We start from the raw sequence: 15,349 nt of genomic DNA, 5'->3' as shown, positions 1-15,349 counted from the left end.
ATATTAATATGTTTGCATGACATTAGTTATTTATATTTTGATATCACTTAACTTTACGTTTAATACATTTAAGTCAAGCTAAGGTACATGTGATGGTAGCTAGTTAGTGCTCTTACATGTGAGGCCTCCTCCAAACAGCATAATAACCAGACTGTATCATTAAAACTAAGTACCAGTTCTAGATCATTGACTTTAGACAAACAATTCAAAAGACAAAATGTATTTAAAGACCAATCTTTATTTGAAGGTGCCTCTTAACCTGAGATATTAGTTATACATTAATAGTATTGACAATCTAAAAAAACTGAGCAAATCAACAGTCAACTTTATGTTTCTTATTGTCTAAAGCATTTGTTATTTTCATTTTCCCAATCTCATATTCAGTGTGGACGGATTGAGACAGCGTGGTGTCCAGAGAGCTGCAGAGACTTCAGGGAGAAACCTCCGTGTGATGGACGTCTTGTCTGTTGGTTTGGAGAGGACTGAGGGTCTTTCCTCAGCGAGGAGGACTGAGGGTCTTTCCTCTGCGAGGAGGACCAGGCCTGATAGAGGAGCCCACGCTGGGCAAAGCTGATACCAACTGCACAGGCCTAGTCTGTCACTTTATTTGACTACATGTGTTTACTTATACATTTAATAGGTTTACACCTTCTGTCCATATGTGCTTTTTATTTAAAACATTTGATTAACTTTTGGTTCACATTTCAATAAATTGTATTTGTATTTGCACTCCTTTTGTCCATTATTCTTACAGAAAATGTTAGATTACACATTCACATCTGACTGAAGATTGGCCCCATTTATTTGTGACGTTGCAAACTCTGCGGTACAAGGCACAAGTGATGTGAAGCTCATAAAGTGAGGCAAATAGAAATAATCAGCTGATGGAGTGTAGATGTGGAAATAGGTGCATTCGATTGGCCGACTCTGTTTTCACAATAAAAGTAGTTTCTTAGTGAATGTCCTGTACTGGTCTTAAAATCTCATAACATCGGCTTTTAATGTTCCTCTTGGATGTTCTTCTTGACCCTCAGAGAAGGAGAAGATGTCGTGTCTTTCAGGCATTTCCTTTCCTAACAAAAATGACAGGAAACATAAAACATATTATTGCAGAACAAGTGTGTTATTTATGAAAGCGGTGTGTTTGTGTGTTATGGGGCTGTAGATGTAATTATTTTGTAATTGTAATGTTCTTTTTTTTATTTCAACAGTGAGCTACAAAGACAATCAGATTATGAATGAACAGTATGAAGTTCATCAACATTGAAATATATGTTATTATCAAAATAATATTTAACTGTTACAAAACGTAGTGCAACTGTAGAAGCTTGCTCTGTTGTCTCACTGAAAGAATAACTTTTACCACGTTTTTTACAGACAATATTGAGAGATAAATAGTAGCAGTTCTCACTATGTGTTAAATATCTTTGCCTTCAATACATTAAATTAGAAAGCTGACAAAGTCATATTGCTTGTTAACATCTAAATGTAACTTTTTGCATGGAAAAACCCCTCAACTTTACTGATGTGTAGGTGATCTAGTATTTAGTATTGTTTAATGGAATGTATATCAGTGTATTCAAGTCAATACTTCATTCATTTAAACCAATATCTTTGTTGATTCTTTGTACAGTATGAAAAAAGAGTCTTTGTACCTGAGCTGAAGTTCACTGCTGTGAGGAGTCCAGTTCTGTCTCTCACTCTCTGGTCCAGCCTGTCTGCATCACCTGGACACCTTAAACAAACAGATATATATGTAAAGTACCATGTATACAAAACAATATAACTGATTCTCTTCTGTTGAACATGTTGGATTTTGTATTGTCCGAGTCAGGGTTCTTTTTATTTTACTGTAACTTTGGAAGTTGTGTTACCAATGCTTACTGTTTATTTGATACCCATTTGGTAATGCAATTAATAAAAAAAACAAGGTTTGGGTTCATTCTTCAGATATGACTGACGTTAACGTGTAAGCTCAATAATGAACTCCAGCTCAACCAACCATATTGTAATATCTAAGTAATTATCTTGAAATATGACATTAATAATTGTAATATACACACATCTTATTGTGAGGTTGATTTCACATACACTACTTCGACGTTAGCTTGTCTACATACTTGAATATAGCCAATTTAAATTAACCTTAGCGATGCATACAGTTCTACCTACATAATAAAATATCTTTAAGTTACAAGGATGACCTTATTTTATCAACCTCAAACAGAAGCCGTTTGTTCTACAGTATTATCCCACTTAACGCTTAACACTTGTCTATTTCGTTTTAACCTTTACATATACAGTCTATGGTTTTAACTTGGAGGCTACAATTAGCATAGTTAGCACGGATGTAAATACTGTACCACTAGCTTACACGCTAACCCAAGCCTTAACATTAATTGAAGCTGATTAAAATCATTAACACATAAATAAGTACTCGATTTTCACTTACCGCAAAACCGCATGCATGCACCGTCTGTTTCAACCGCAGAGCGAGTCACAATAGTCCGATATATAAGCATGAAGAACAAACAACCACGGCCGGCTTTAAGTTGTGTTCCCTGGATGAGCTGAGCAGGCAGAGTCCCTGTAGCTTCACGGAGCAGGTAGCAGAGAGACAAGAAGCTAGCAGTCACTTGACAGAGCCATCACTCAATGTGACCACGCCCTAATTTATGCAAACACTTTAAGACCTAATATAAATAAAAGGATCGTGTTAGAAAACAATTCACTCACAGATCCATAATCATGAAGGTGGAATCTAACTATATTCATAATAATATCTATTGCATCCATGGGTAGAAACATGTTTTTTTATGCTGTAAAGTTGGGCATTTTAACATGGGGGTCTATGGAAATTGCTCATTTCTGCAGTCAGTCCCTATCGGCCAATATATGAACTGCAGTGTGTGGCACTTCCGTATTGGCGTCCCGGCTCTTCCCCAGAGTTTGCCGCTTGGAGGCAAAACGTACTTTGATTGACCTAAGTATCGCCGGTGTTTTTTAGCCCCTCATGCTAAAACATGTATACTCCATTCCTGTTCATGTGTCTTCTCGCAATTATCACTGGCCCCGTGTATGTCCTAATCGCTATAACCGCCCTGCTCTCGTCTATCCCACATGCTCCACTGAGATCCAACATCTAGTTTCAGGCGGCCTGTGGAACTGCCAGTCAGCTGTTCCTAAGGCTGACTTCATCTCTGGCTACGCCTCCCTGCAGACCCTGGATTTCCTTGCTCTCACTGAGACGTGGATTACTCCATCCAACACATCCACCCCAGAAGCTCTCTCCACAGCATATTCCTTCTCCCATACACCCAGACCCACTGGCAGAGGAGGTGGCACTGGTCTCCTGCTCTCTCCCAAATGGAGCTTTTCCCTCTTCAAGCTACCTAACTTCAGTCCTTCCACCTTTGAATGCCGTCACAGTAACCCATCCTATACAATTAACCATTGTTGTTCTCTACCGTCCACCAGGCGCCTTGGGAGACTTCTTGGAGGAATTAGATAATCTCCTCTCACACATCTCTGAAACTGGCCCTCCCGCTGTACTTCTCGGAGACTTCAACCTCCAGACAGGGAAGACATCTGAACTAACATCTCTTTTAACCACCTTTGCTTTCTCACTGTCTCCGTCCCCACCAACTCATAAAGCTGGCAATGTCCTTGATCTCATATTCTCAAGGAACTGCTCTACTTCTAACCTCTCTGTAAACCCGCTCCACACATCCGATCACTTCTTCATTTCATTCTCTCTACCCCTTTCCAAACATAACAAACTATCCATCCATCCATCTTCTCCCGCTTATCCGTGCCCGTGCTGCAGTTCCAGCAGAGAGCCCCAAACTCTCTTTTCTCTGGCCACATCAACCAGCTCTGACTGGGGGATCCCAAGGCGCTCCCAGGCCAGCGAAGATATATAATCCCTCCACCTGGTCCTAGGTCTACCCCTTGGTCTCTTCCCAGCTGGACGTGCCTGAGACACCTCCCTAGGGAGGCGCTCAGGTGGCATCCTTAGTAGGTGCCCGAACCACCTCAACTGGCTTATTTCGACGCGAAGGAGGAGCGGTTCAACTCCGAATCCCTCCCGGATGGCTGAACATCTCACCTTATCCCTAAGGGAGACACCAGCCACCCTTCGGAGAAAACCCATCTCGGCCGCTTGTATCCGCATAACGAACTAATCTCTTCTAATTCTGCACCTGTCCGCTGCAACCTTCGTTCCCTCTCCCCCCTCTCCCCCTCTACCCCTCTACCCCTCCACCTTTGCCTCATCGGTGCTCTCAGCCCTCCCTTCCTCTGTCTCGTTCCAACTCCTACCTCCAAACTCTGCTGCAGAAACTCTCCTCTCTCCTCTCTCATCCTCTCTGGACTCTCTCTGTCCTCTCACATCTCGGCAGGCTCGTCAGTCCCCTCCTGCTCCCGGGCTAAATGATGCACTGCGTGCTAATAGAACCATCCTTCGGGCAGCTGAGCGGAAATGGTGGAAATCCAAACACCCTGACGACCTCCTAACCTATCAGGTTCTCCTCTTTCTCTGCTTCGATCTCTCAGGCAAAAAGAACTTTCTTTCAAGATAAGATCCAATCCTCCTATTCCAATCCCAAAAAAATATTTTCCATCTTCTCCACCCTCTTGGACCCTCCCAAAGCCCCTTCCCCCTCCTCCCTTCTTCCAAGCGACTTTGTTAACTACTTTGAAAAAAAGGTTGATGATATTTACTCTTCTTTTTCTGACTCACCTTACTCACCACTGGGTCACCAGACCCATCTTTCACCCACACACTAACCTCCTTTTCCCCTCTCTCTCCAAGTGAGGTTCTTACCCTCATTACCTCTGCCCGCCCTACCACCTGTCCTCTGGACCCTATCCCCTCAAACCTCCTTCAGACTATCGCTCCTGATATTCTACCGTTTCTCACCCATTTCATCAATACTTCTCTAACTTCTGGTCACTTTCCAAACAGTCTCAAGGAGGCAAGAGTAAACCCTCTCCTAAAGAAACCCACTCTCAACCCGTCTGATGTTATAAACTACAGGCCTGTCTCTCTACTCCCGTTCCTGTCTAAATCACTTGAACGCGCTGTCTTTAAACAACTCTCCTGTTATCTCCATCAGAACAACCTTCTGGATCCGCACCAGTCTGGTTTCAAGGCAGGTCACTCCACAGAAATGTCTCTCCTTGCTGTCTCTGAGGAACTGCACACTGCTAAAGCAGCCTCCCTCTCCTCTGTCATCATCCTTCTGGACCTGTCTGCTGCATTCGACACGGTGAACCATCAGATCCTCCTTCGCACTCTCCAAGAACTTGGAGTTTCAGGCTCTGCACTTTCCCTCCTCACCTCATACCTCAAAGACCGTACCTACAGGGTAACTTGGAGAGGGTCCGAGTCCGACCCTTGTCAATTAACTACAGGGGTCCCTCAGGGCTCTATCCTTGGTCTCCTCCTCTTCTCTCTGTACACAAACTTGCTCGGATCTGTCATTAGCCCGCATGGTTTTTCATACCACTGCTACGCTGACGACACTCAATTAATTCTGTCCTTTCCCCGCTCAGAGACCCAGGTCGTCGCACGCATCTCTGCTTGTCTAGCTGACATCTCTCAGTGGATGTCTGCTCACCACCTCAAGCTCAACCTTGATAAGACTGAACTGCTTTTCCTTCCGGGAAAAGAGTGTCCCACTCTTGACCTAACAATCAACATCGGCCCCTCTATTGTTTCCCCGACTCAGACTGCAAGGAATCTGGGTGTGATCCTAGATAACAAACTGGCCTTCACTGCAAACATCGCTGCTACAACCCTCTGCTGCCGATACACGCTTCACAACATCAGGAGGATACGTCCCCTCCTGACCCGGAATGCGACGCAACTTCTGGTCTAGGCTCTCGTCCCGCACCACACCGCTCCTCCGCTCACTTCACTGGCTTCCAGTAACTGATAGAATCCACTTCAAGACACTGGTACTAGCGTACCATGCTGTGAATGGATCTGGCCCTTCCTACATCCAGGACATGGTTAAACTGTACACCCCAGCACGTGCACTCCGCTCTGCATCAGCCAGACGGCTCGCTGCACCCGCACTGCGAGGGGGACCCAAGTTCCCTTCAGCAAAAACACGTGGGTTTGCTATCCTGGCTCCAAAATGGTGGAATGAGCTCCCCATTGACATCAGGACAGCAGAAAGCTTCCACACCTTCCGACGCAGACTGAAAACTCATCTCTTTCGACTCCACTTCGAGCGATAGAATTACTAACAAAGCACTTATATACTAATAAAAGACTGGCTAAGTTTAAAAACCTTAAAAGACCATAAAGAATAATTTTACAGACACGTACAACAAGGTTCTCCAGGACCTCAATAGGTGGTCGAGCCAGCCCAGAGCTTCAATAATTAAAATGAATATACTGCCTAGAGTTAATTGTATCAGTTCAATGCTTCCTTTATCGCCCCCCAATGGTCATTGGCAGAAACTACAGTCGGCAATTTCAAAATGTATTTGGAACAACAAGCGGCCTAGACTCAAAATGTCCACTACTCAACGAAGGAGACTTGATGGGGGGCTGGTAGTACCACATTTTAAATTGTATTTCTGGTCCTTTTCATTAAGACCTTTGATTAATTGGTTTGACCCCAAAGCTGTGGTTTCATGGCGGGCTTTAGAAGAGAAGTTAGGTTCGGCCCTCTGATTACTCATGTAATTCAGACTTGGCGAAATGCACAGAAATTATGCGCTATTCAATTCCCCTGGCATCTCAATTTGCCAATATTTAATAACAACCAATTACTCATAGGGCGGAGGCCTATTAATTATTCCCAATGGGGGAGGAAGGGTCTTCACACCTTGGGAGATATTTACAGTGACAGTGGTCTCTGCTCTTTTCAGGATCTTAAAGGCTGTTATGACCTTCCAGGCACCTCTTTCTTTTTTTATCTACAGCTTAGGACAGCCCTTAAGGCTTAGGCATCCATTCCACATACTCATCACTGATAGGAAAACATCCAGGGGCTTTGTCTCTATGTTTTATACTCACCTACTTGAGTCCTCTTATGGTAACCTCCCCTTAGATAGACTGTGGAGGAAGGATGTCCCAGAATTGAGACCTGATTTTAACTGGGATTCAGTCTGGGCTAACATTCGTCAGGCGTCTCGCAATCCCGATCACCAACAAATCCACCTGAACTATGCGCATAGAACTTACCTGACACCCAGACGGCTCCATATGATGGGTCTTCTGGCAGATGCTCGGTGTACCCTGTGCTCCATGGGGGCTCCTGGTACATTTCTCCATATGTTCTGAGAATGCCCGCCTGTTGCTCGCTTTTGGAACGTGGTCTCCTCTAAGTTGTCCGACATTTTCTTTGACTGTACCTGTATTTGTGTCTGTTTTTCTTTTGAATGACTTATCTCAGCTGCCGGCTACTGGGTACCAGAAAAAACCTCTCTATGCTGGCCTTACGGCTGCCAAGAAATTGGTTGCTATGAGATGAAAACAACCCGACAAGCTCTCAGTGACCTGCTGGTTACTAACGTTTCTTGACGTAGTCTACATGGAACTCTCCACTGCACGCGTGATTGGAGTTAAGGAGTCCAATATCGGTTTATGGGTGTCGACAGCTGAAAAATTGAAGGAGCGGATCTAGCAATCTTAACTGATATAGTTGTTTGCAGTCATTGGTCCTGAGAGGTCCTGGGATTGGGGGTGGGAGGGTTTATTTTTATTTATTTTCCTCTTGTCTGATTGTTGTTATTGTTTGTTTTTTCTGTATTTTTTGTTGTGATTGTACATTGTATTTTTCTAAATGTGTGTAAAAGCATTTGATCAAAAAAGAAAATAATTCTGACTAGGTTTGTACTCAAACTATTATGGTCCAAAAATATTGTCACAACAAAGCAAATAACTGAATGAAAATGTGAACACAGAGATCCTTCAAAGACTGTAATGTATCACTAGCATGTCCAAAAAAAATACTTTTAATAAACTGCTTTGATAAACTTTGAAAGTCTGTCAAGAGGCTCATTTTTGACTACAAGATTTGTTCAAAACTTTGTTTCTGTTTTCCTTTACAAACTGTGTTAGGGTTAACTATTTATACTGCAGTGTTTATCTAGTGCTTTCCTCTAGGATTCTTGACACAGCTAGGATAAAACATCTGATGAAGACAAACTGGTTTTGGTTACCAGTGGATGCCCAAATCTGCTTCCAGACGCTGGTGCTAACCTACCTCTCAGGTCTTCAGGGACTGGTCAGCTTTCTGTCCCCAGAGTCAGAACTAAACATGGTAAAGTAGCGTTTAGTTATTATGCTCCAAATATCTGGAACAAACTCCCAGAAACCTGCAGGTCCGCTGCAACTCTGAATACTTTTAAATCCAGGCTGAAGACTTTTCTTTTTGCCACTGCTTTTAATTGAAACCGAGCGGTTGTGTTTCGTTTTTGATTAATGCACATTTGGGGCTCTAACCCCAGGGAATCAGTGTCTGGGGACTTTGTCCTGGCTGGCTTTCTCTGTGTGTGCTGCTCAGGACGTATGTGCCATACAAGCGTACACAGCTCATGTTCGGAGAAACCTTAAAGAAAGGCATCAGTAAAGTGGAACTTCTGTGTGAACTATTCATATCTTAAACTGCACTGTAACTTTTTATTCATCTATTTTTTTTCTTTTAATGTTTATTTTTTTTATCTTTGCTTTTTAGTGACTGTTTTTAAATGCCTTTTTCTGAATGTCTTTCATTTTTGTAAAGCACCTTGAATTGCTTTGAAAGGTGCTATATAAATAAACTTGCCTTGCCTTGCCTTGCCTTGCCTTGCCTTGCCTTGCCTTGCCTTGCCTTGCCTTGCCTTGCCTTGCCTTGCCTTGCCTTGCCTTGCCTTGCCTTGCCTTGCCTTGCCTTGCCTTGCCTTGCCTTGCCTTGCCTTGCCTTGCCTTGCCTTGCCTTGCCTTGCCTTGCCTTGCCTTGCCTTGCCTTGCCTTGCCTTGCCTTGCCTTGCCTTGCCCTTCCCTTGCTTGCTTGCCTTGCCTTGCCTTGCCTTGCCTGCCTTGCCTTGCCTTGCCTTGCCTTGCCTTGCCTTGCCTTGCCTTGCCTTGCCTTGCCTTGCCTTGCCTTGCCTTGCCATGCCATGCCATGCCATGCCATGCCATGCCATACATTAACAAGAATGATACAAAATGATCAAATTATACCAAGTTTTCCCCCAACTTCCCCCTGTAAGTCCAGTGTGGATTTTCCTGCATGGCAGTGAAAAGGCAAAGAAAATGAAGGAATGGGCTCAGACTTCAGTACACTGAAAAAACTGAAACATTGTCTTAATTAATTAATAAAAACAAATTAGTAAAAAAAGTCAACAGATTTTACATAACTCCATCAGGTTAGTAGAAAGCGAAAATATTAAGTTGAATCTATTTAAATTAATATTATTGATTCCAACTAACCTAATATACTCTGTAAATACAGTATTTACCCCAAAATATAAATATGTAAGAAACTGAGTACAGTAAAGTAAAACATAATATGGCAAAAACTATATTCAAAGTGGAGACCTGTGCAGATTTAAAAAGTAACAGAGGGGAAGAAACTGTTTCCTGGAGTAAATCCACAAGCTACCCTGCAGTATACAAAGTCATTCAAACTAGCTGCACCTTTACCAGCTTTGAGAACACTTTCATGATCAATCATTATAAAACATATCATATATATTATTCTGAAATGGACCAATCTGCACAACGACTACTTTTACTGTCTTTCACTATATTTTGATGAGAATACTTTTCTACTTTTACTTGAGGAACATTTTGAATGCAGGACTTTTACTGTAAGAGTATTCCTACACTCTGGTACTTCTACTTTTACTCAAGTACAAGATCTGAGTACTTCTACTTTTACTCAAGTACAAGATATGAGTACTTCTACTTGTACTTAAGTACAATGTCTACAATGTACAATGTACAAGTACTTCTCCCACCTCTGGCTAAATACAATATAATATAAGGTTAGGTACAGCAATGGGTGTGACTGTGTCGGTAAGGTACGATAAGCCCCCCCCCCCCCCCCCCCCCCCCCCCCCCTGCTGCAGGAGGATACATAAAGCTGGGCTGCAGCAGGTGGCTCAGTCATCAGGTGGAATATTGTCCCCGACAGCAGCTCTCACGCAGATCAGCCATGCTCCAGCTCCTCGCGCTCCTGCTGCTGCTGAGCACGAGCGGCTCAGCTCTTCACAACGACGCCACAGAGTCAGTACACGCGCATCCACCTCACGAGCCCGAAGACGAGCCGGCCGAGAAAGACCTGAACCAGGCGAGGAACGGCGGGAGAGGGCTGGCTGACTCTGTGCGTAACGGTGAGTCCAAACGGTTACGCATGGCGCGTGTGCTTACAGACTGTTAATTATGTGAATATATCATGTTATGTTATCTACAGAGGTGGAAGAAGTGCTAAGCTCCTGTACTTAAGCAAAAGTAGAAGTACCAGAGTGTAGGAATTCTCTGTTACAGTAAAAGTCCTGCATTCAAAATGTTCCTCAAGTGAAAGTAGAAAAGTATTCTCATCAAAATATAGTGAAAGTAGCGACAGTAAAAGTAGTCATTGTGCAGATTGGTCCATTTCAGAATAATATATATGATATGTTTTATAATGATTGATCATGAAAGTGTTCTCAAAGCTGGTAAAGGTGCAGCTAGTTTGAATGGCTTTGTATACTGCAGGGTAGCTTGTGGATTTACTCCAGGTGGAACTAAAGTCTGATTTAACACTTGATTATATTTCACATCATTCATCCACATCTGTGAAGTAACTAAAGGTATTAATACATGTAGTGGAGGAAAAGTACACCATATACCTCTGAACTGTAGTGGGTTAGAAGTCAAAAGTAGCAAACAACTGACAATACTCAAGTAAAGTACCTCAAAATAGTACGAAAGTACAGTACTAAATCTACGTAGTTACTTTACACCACTGGTAATCTTTTTGTAATGTTGTGGCAGATGGGCGCTGAATATTAAAGAGCTGCCCTGCTCATATTAGTATTATGGATTCCATGCAAAGTCTACATTTCGCTCTGCTAGAATGTGTCGATGTTTGTCTGTAAAAAGAGCATTCAAAATCGTCCATTTCCACTCATTTCATTAGAGGAATTTTAAAAGGCATAACTGGAAATGTAAAATCTAAGCCTTCAAAAGATAAATCTTTCCTGAATTTCTAAATACTCAAATTGCCATGTCTAGTAAGTTCAGCATCCCTGATTCGGGCAAAAGAAAAACTTTAGGATGGTTCATACAAAATGGTGTAGCAACTTCTCATGGGACTTTTAACAGTAATACCTCAGGTAGGACAACATTATTCACTTCATGTTATCCCAACAGTACAAGTTGCTGTCCACACTACTCACTCAGAATCAAATGTGGTAAATAAGTTTCCCCGTTGGAAAATAGCAGTTACCAATCAAAGCAAAAGCCACTTCCCTCAGGCTGGGACATTATCTTCCATCTGAACAGTGGTGTAAAGTAACTAAGTAGATTTACTCAAGTACTGTACTTAAGTACAATTTTGAGGCATTTGTACTTTACTTGAGTATTTCCATTTAGTGCTACTATGTACTTCAACCCCACTACAATTCAGAGGTAAAGTGTGTACTTTTACTCCAATACATGTATTAATCCCTTTAGTTACTTTACAGATGTGGATGAATGATGTGAAATCTAATCAAGTGTTGAATCAGACTTTAGTTCCACCTGGAGTAAATCCACCAGCTACCCTGCAGTATACAAAGCCATTCAAACTAGCTGCACCTTTACCAGCTTTGAGAACACTTTCATGATCAATCATTATAAAACATATATATATTATTCTGAAATGGAACAATCTGCACAATGACTACTTTTACTGTCGCTACTTTCACTATACTTTGATGCTAATACTTTTCTACTTTCACTTGAGGAACATTTTGAATGCAGGACTTTTACTTAACAGAACTTAACGTAATAGAGTATTCCTACACTCTGGTACTTCTACTTTTACTCAAGTACAAGATCTGAGTACTTTTCCCACTCTGCCCATGAATCACGTTTATCTCCCTCTGCTCTCATGTGTCAGGCCCGGACCAAAGCCAGGTGGGCTGCAGGGAGCTGAGGTCCACAAAGTACATCTCTGATGGCCAGTGTACCAGCATCAACCCCATCAAGGAGCTGGTGTGTGCTGGGGAGTGTCTGCCAGCCCACCTGCTGCCCAACTGGATCGGCGGGGGGGCTGGGGTTTACACTGGGAGGCACTGGAGCCGCCGCGACGCCCAGGAGTGGCGCTGCGTCATCGACCAGACCAGAACCCAGCGGATCCGGCTGCAGTGCCAGGACGGCAGCTCCCGGACCTACAAGATCACCGTGGTAACCTCCTGCAAGTGCAAGCGCTACTCCAGAGAGCAGAATGACTCGGGACACAAGGACAGGTCCGTCCACAGAGGGAACGAGAGGAAACTTCAGAGGAAGGCTGGACCGCCTGAGGAGAAACCTGGGGGGCAGACCGAAAATGAACAGAGTTAGTTCATCAGGAAGTGTGGGGAGGAAGAGCAGGGGTGCGGAGCTGATCCTGGATGAGCCATGTCTTCATGAGGATCGCAATTAGCGTGAGCATTAGCTATTCTTCATGAGGTCCACACGCATACAAACAGTAACATACTTTAGCCACCTGAACACAACACCTCATCTCATTTAGTTAACAAACAGGACTGAAAGTGAAACAATAATGACCATCCTGCCGCATCGTTAACCCACACACGAAACAAACACTTTCTCAATAATGATTACACACTTCTACACACATAAAGTAGTAATTTGTGAAAAACAGAAGTAGTAGTGTCTGAAAACACTTTCAATTAAATATTTATCGATCCTGTGTCTACAGAAAAGTGAAATTCCAAGAACTTCATTAAATAAATATTTAATCTATTATTGTGACAAATATTTTGAGATCTGTTAGCCTAGCTTAGCATAAATGCTGGAAGCAGGGGGACACCGCTAGCCCGGCCCCGTCCAAAGTACGACCACCTAGAAAGCTCAATGATTTGTATTGTGGTTTACTCTGTCCACAAAAAGGAATGTTAAAATCAGTATTTGGCTTTAGGGTGAACTATTTAACACTTTTCTCATCTGCCGTCACTTCTGTATGATGTCCAGCTTCACTGTGATGAAAGACCTCAGAAAGCTGCACACAGTCCCCACAGCTGTCAGTTCATTAGCAATAGCTTCAGCACATATATGTCATTTCTGTATGTGTACAGATGAAACAAAGAAATGGTGTAAAGTAGTGAGTTTTACAGAACCAGGCTCCCTGTTTCTTATTGCTTCCCCTCTTTATGCTAAGCTAGGCTATCTATGAATGGCATCTATTGGAATCACTTGCATGTCTAAATCTGACAGGGGTGAATCACGAACACATCTTGAGACATGATGTGTTCACTAAATGGTTAGAGCAGGCCTCTGTGCAAGTTAAGCTCTCAGCTGTGCTCTGTTAGGCAGCCAGACAAACCTGCAAAACACTGATTAACCTGATCCCAAATACACTGACAGCCATCCAGTGGGACTCTGGCAGGAATCATAACGGTGCTCATTTTACTGCAGAGAAGAATGGAGGAAAAGTTGACTCTAAAATCCCATTAATCCACTAGAATTTCAAGAACATTTAAGATGGCCAGAAACCAGATTTGACATTTAATATTAGGATTATATAAACCCTGTACTTTACAATGGTTTCCCTTTGATGTTATGGTAGCACACAAAAAATGGTTGTTGTAACAGGAAACGTTTTTTGAAAGGAAAGCTAAACAACTGCTCCTCACCAGAGGGGCAGGCAGGTGTTGGTTTTTATACTCACTTTAAATGAATATTTCGAGTACTTCAGATAAAATTGTCTATATGGAAGTTTTACATTCAGTATCAACAGTTTGACAATAATCAACACCAGTTCCTCATAATGTTTCATAGAAAATGTAACCCAGATGGCTTTATGATGACTTTGAAACAAAATGCTGTTCCAAATGAGTTATATAAACACAAGTTACAGGAGACAGGTCTGAGTATAGTCCGTTTTAAACAGTAAGTAGCTTCTCATCTATGCTCGATATGTGCATTTTGAACTGCTCTCAGAGTGCTGATCCGACTCGGTGTGTAACGCTGTAGAGCCTTTGTGTGAAGAATATAAACTATTATCTATTACATAATAAAAGCTCAACAGACTTAGGATGCAAGACATGTGAAACATAATGTTGCAATGGTTTATAAAAGTTTCAAATGTGAAGTTCGATGTATTAAATAGAATGATGCTTAGTTAGCGTGAGTGTTATGTACAATATGTGGGGAGATTTGATGGGTTTTTCAGAGTGGCATACCATTTATTTTTGTACCAGAACAGTCAAAGTTCTTTTTTTACATTTATAATAAAAACAACAATATTGTTTACAGCACTGTGTTTGTGTCATACTGCTGCCGGCATGCCAGACAGGCTCAGAGCCAACAGGAACTCTCTAACAACAGAGGCATTAGTGAGTGATGAGGCTCTTTTCATCAGACGCCACACTTTGTGTAACTGTGAAGGGGATACCTTCCCCTCCAGGCTACTGGGGCTTGTTCCAGCTGCCGTGACATGTTAACACTCTTTATTGTTTCATATATCCGTTCCTCTTTCCCCTCTGAAAGCTGTGGGCTGAGGCAGCAGTGAATAGAATCACCTGCACTGGACCACAGCAGGATGTTTGACTTGTCTTACCTGCACAGGGGAAATAAGTGATGTCTCTTTGTCCATAATATCCTGTGGGTACCGAACAATGCAGAGTCGAGGAATGTTGACGAGACGGTGCAGGGGGACACTTCTTACAGCAGGATGTGTATAGTTGGTTGCAAAAACATGTTGCTTAACGTGAAAATAAATACATTTACCCAAATACTCTTGCCTTAAAGCTTTCATTCTGCTTGACTTCAAATATAATTATTGCATATAAATCCCGGAACAGGGGGGGATGTAATTAATTAGTTTAAAACACAGCTCAAGCACTTCGTAGATCCTGATTAAAACAGTGACATTTGAACTAATTTGTGATGCATAGAAAATTAAGATTTTTAGTGTACACTTTCAAACTCACCCCACTGAGACTTAGCTAATTTGTCATTGCTATTGTAGCAAACAGTTGTTACACATGTACACACAGCAACATGATCCACCTGATGAAGTCAAGTATTCACTCTCCTTTTCATGAAATGGAAACATAAAAACATTGTTTCTTGCAGCTTAATAATATCACTTTGTTTTGTTCAGGCTACTGGGATTCCGTAACTAGGATACAAAAAAAGTAACTAATCCCTTAC

General features: G+C 42.3%; 1 protein-coding gene across 1 annotated transcript; it reads left to right on the top strand.

Annotated features, from left to right (window-relative positions):
• The first annotated feature begins 10,105 nt into the window (after positions 1–10,105).
• On the top strand, positions 10,106–14,842 carry LOC117537065 (sclerostin domain-containing protein 1-like). Its single transcript, XM_034202242.1, has 2 exons — positions 10,106–10,338; positions 12,090–14,842. Exons 1-2 carry the CDS (start codon positions 10,161–10,163, stop codon positions 12,530–12,532), a joined length of 621 nt encoding a protein of 206 aa, XP_034058133.1. The 5' UTR covers positions 10,106–10,160; the 3' UTR covers positions 12,533–14,842.
• Positions 14,843–15,349: the final 507 nt, after the last annotated feature.

This window comes from Gymnodraco acuticeps, unplaced genomic scaffold (genome assembly GCF_902827175.1).
Source record: "Gymnodraco acuticeps unplaced genomic scaffold, fGymAcu1.1, whole genome shotgun sequence".
Classification (NCBI taxonomy): domain Eukaryota; kingdom Metazoa; phylum Chordata; class Actinopteri; order Perciformes; family Bathydraconidae; genus Gymnodraco; species Gymnodraco acuticeps.
The sequence above is the reverse complement of the archived record's forward strand: the minus strand, read 5'-3'. Positions and strand labels throughout refer to the sequence as shown.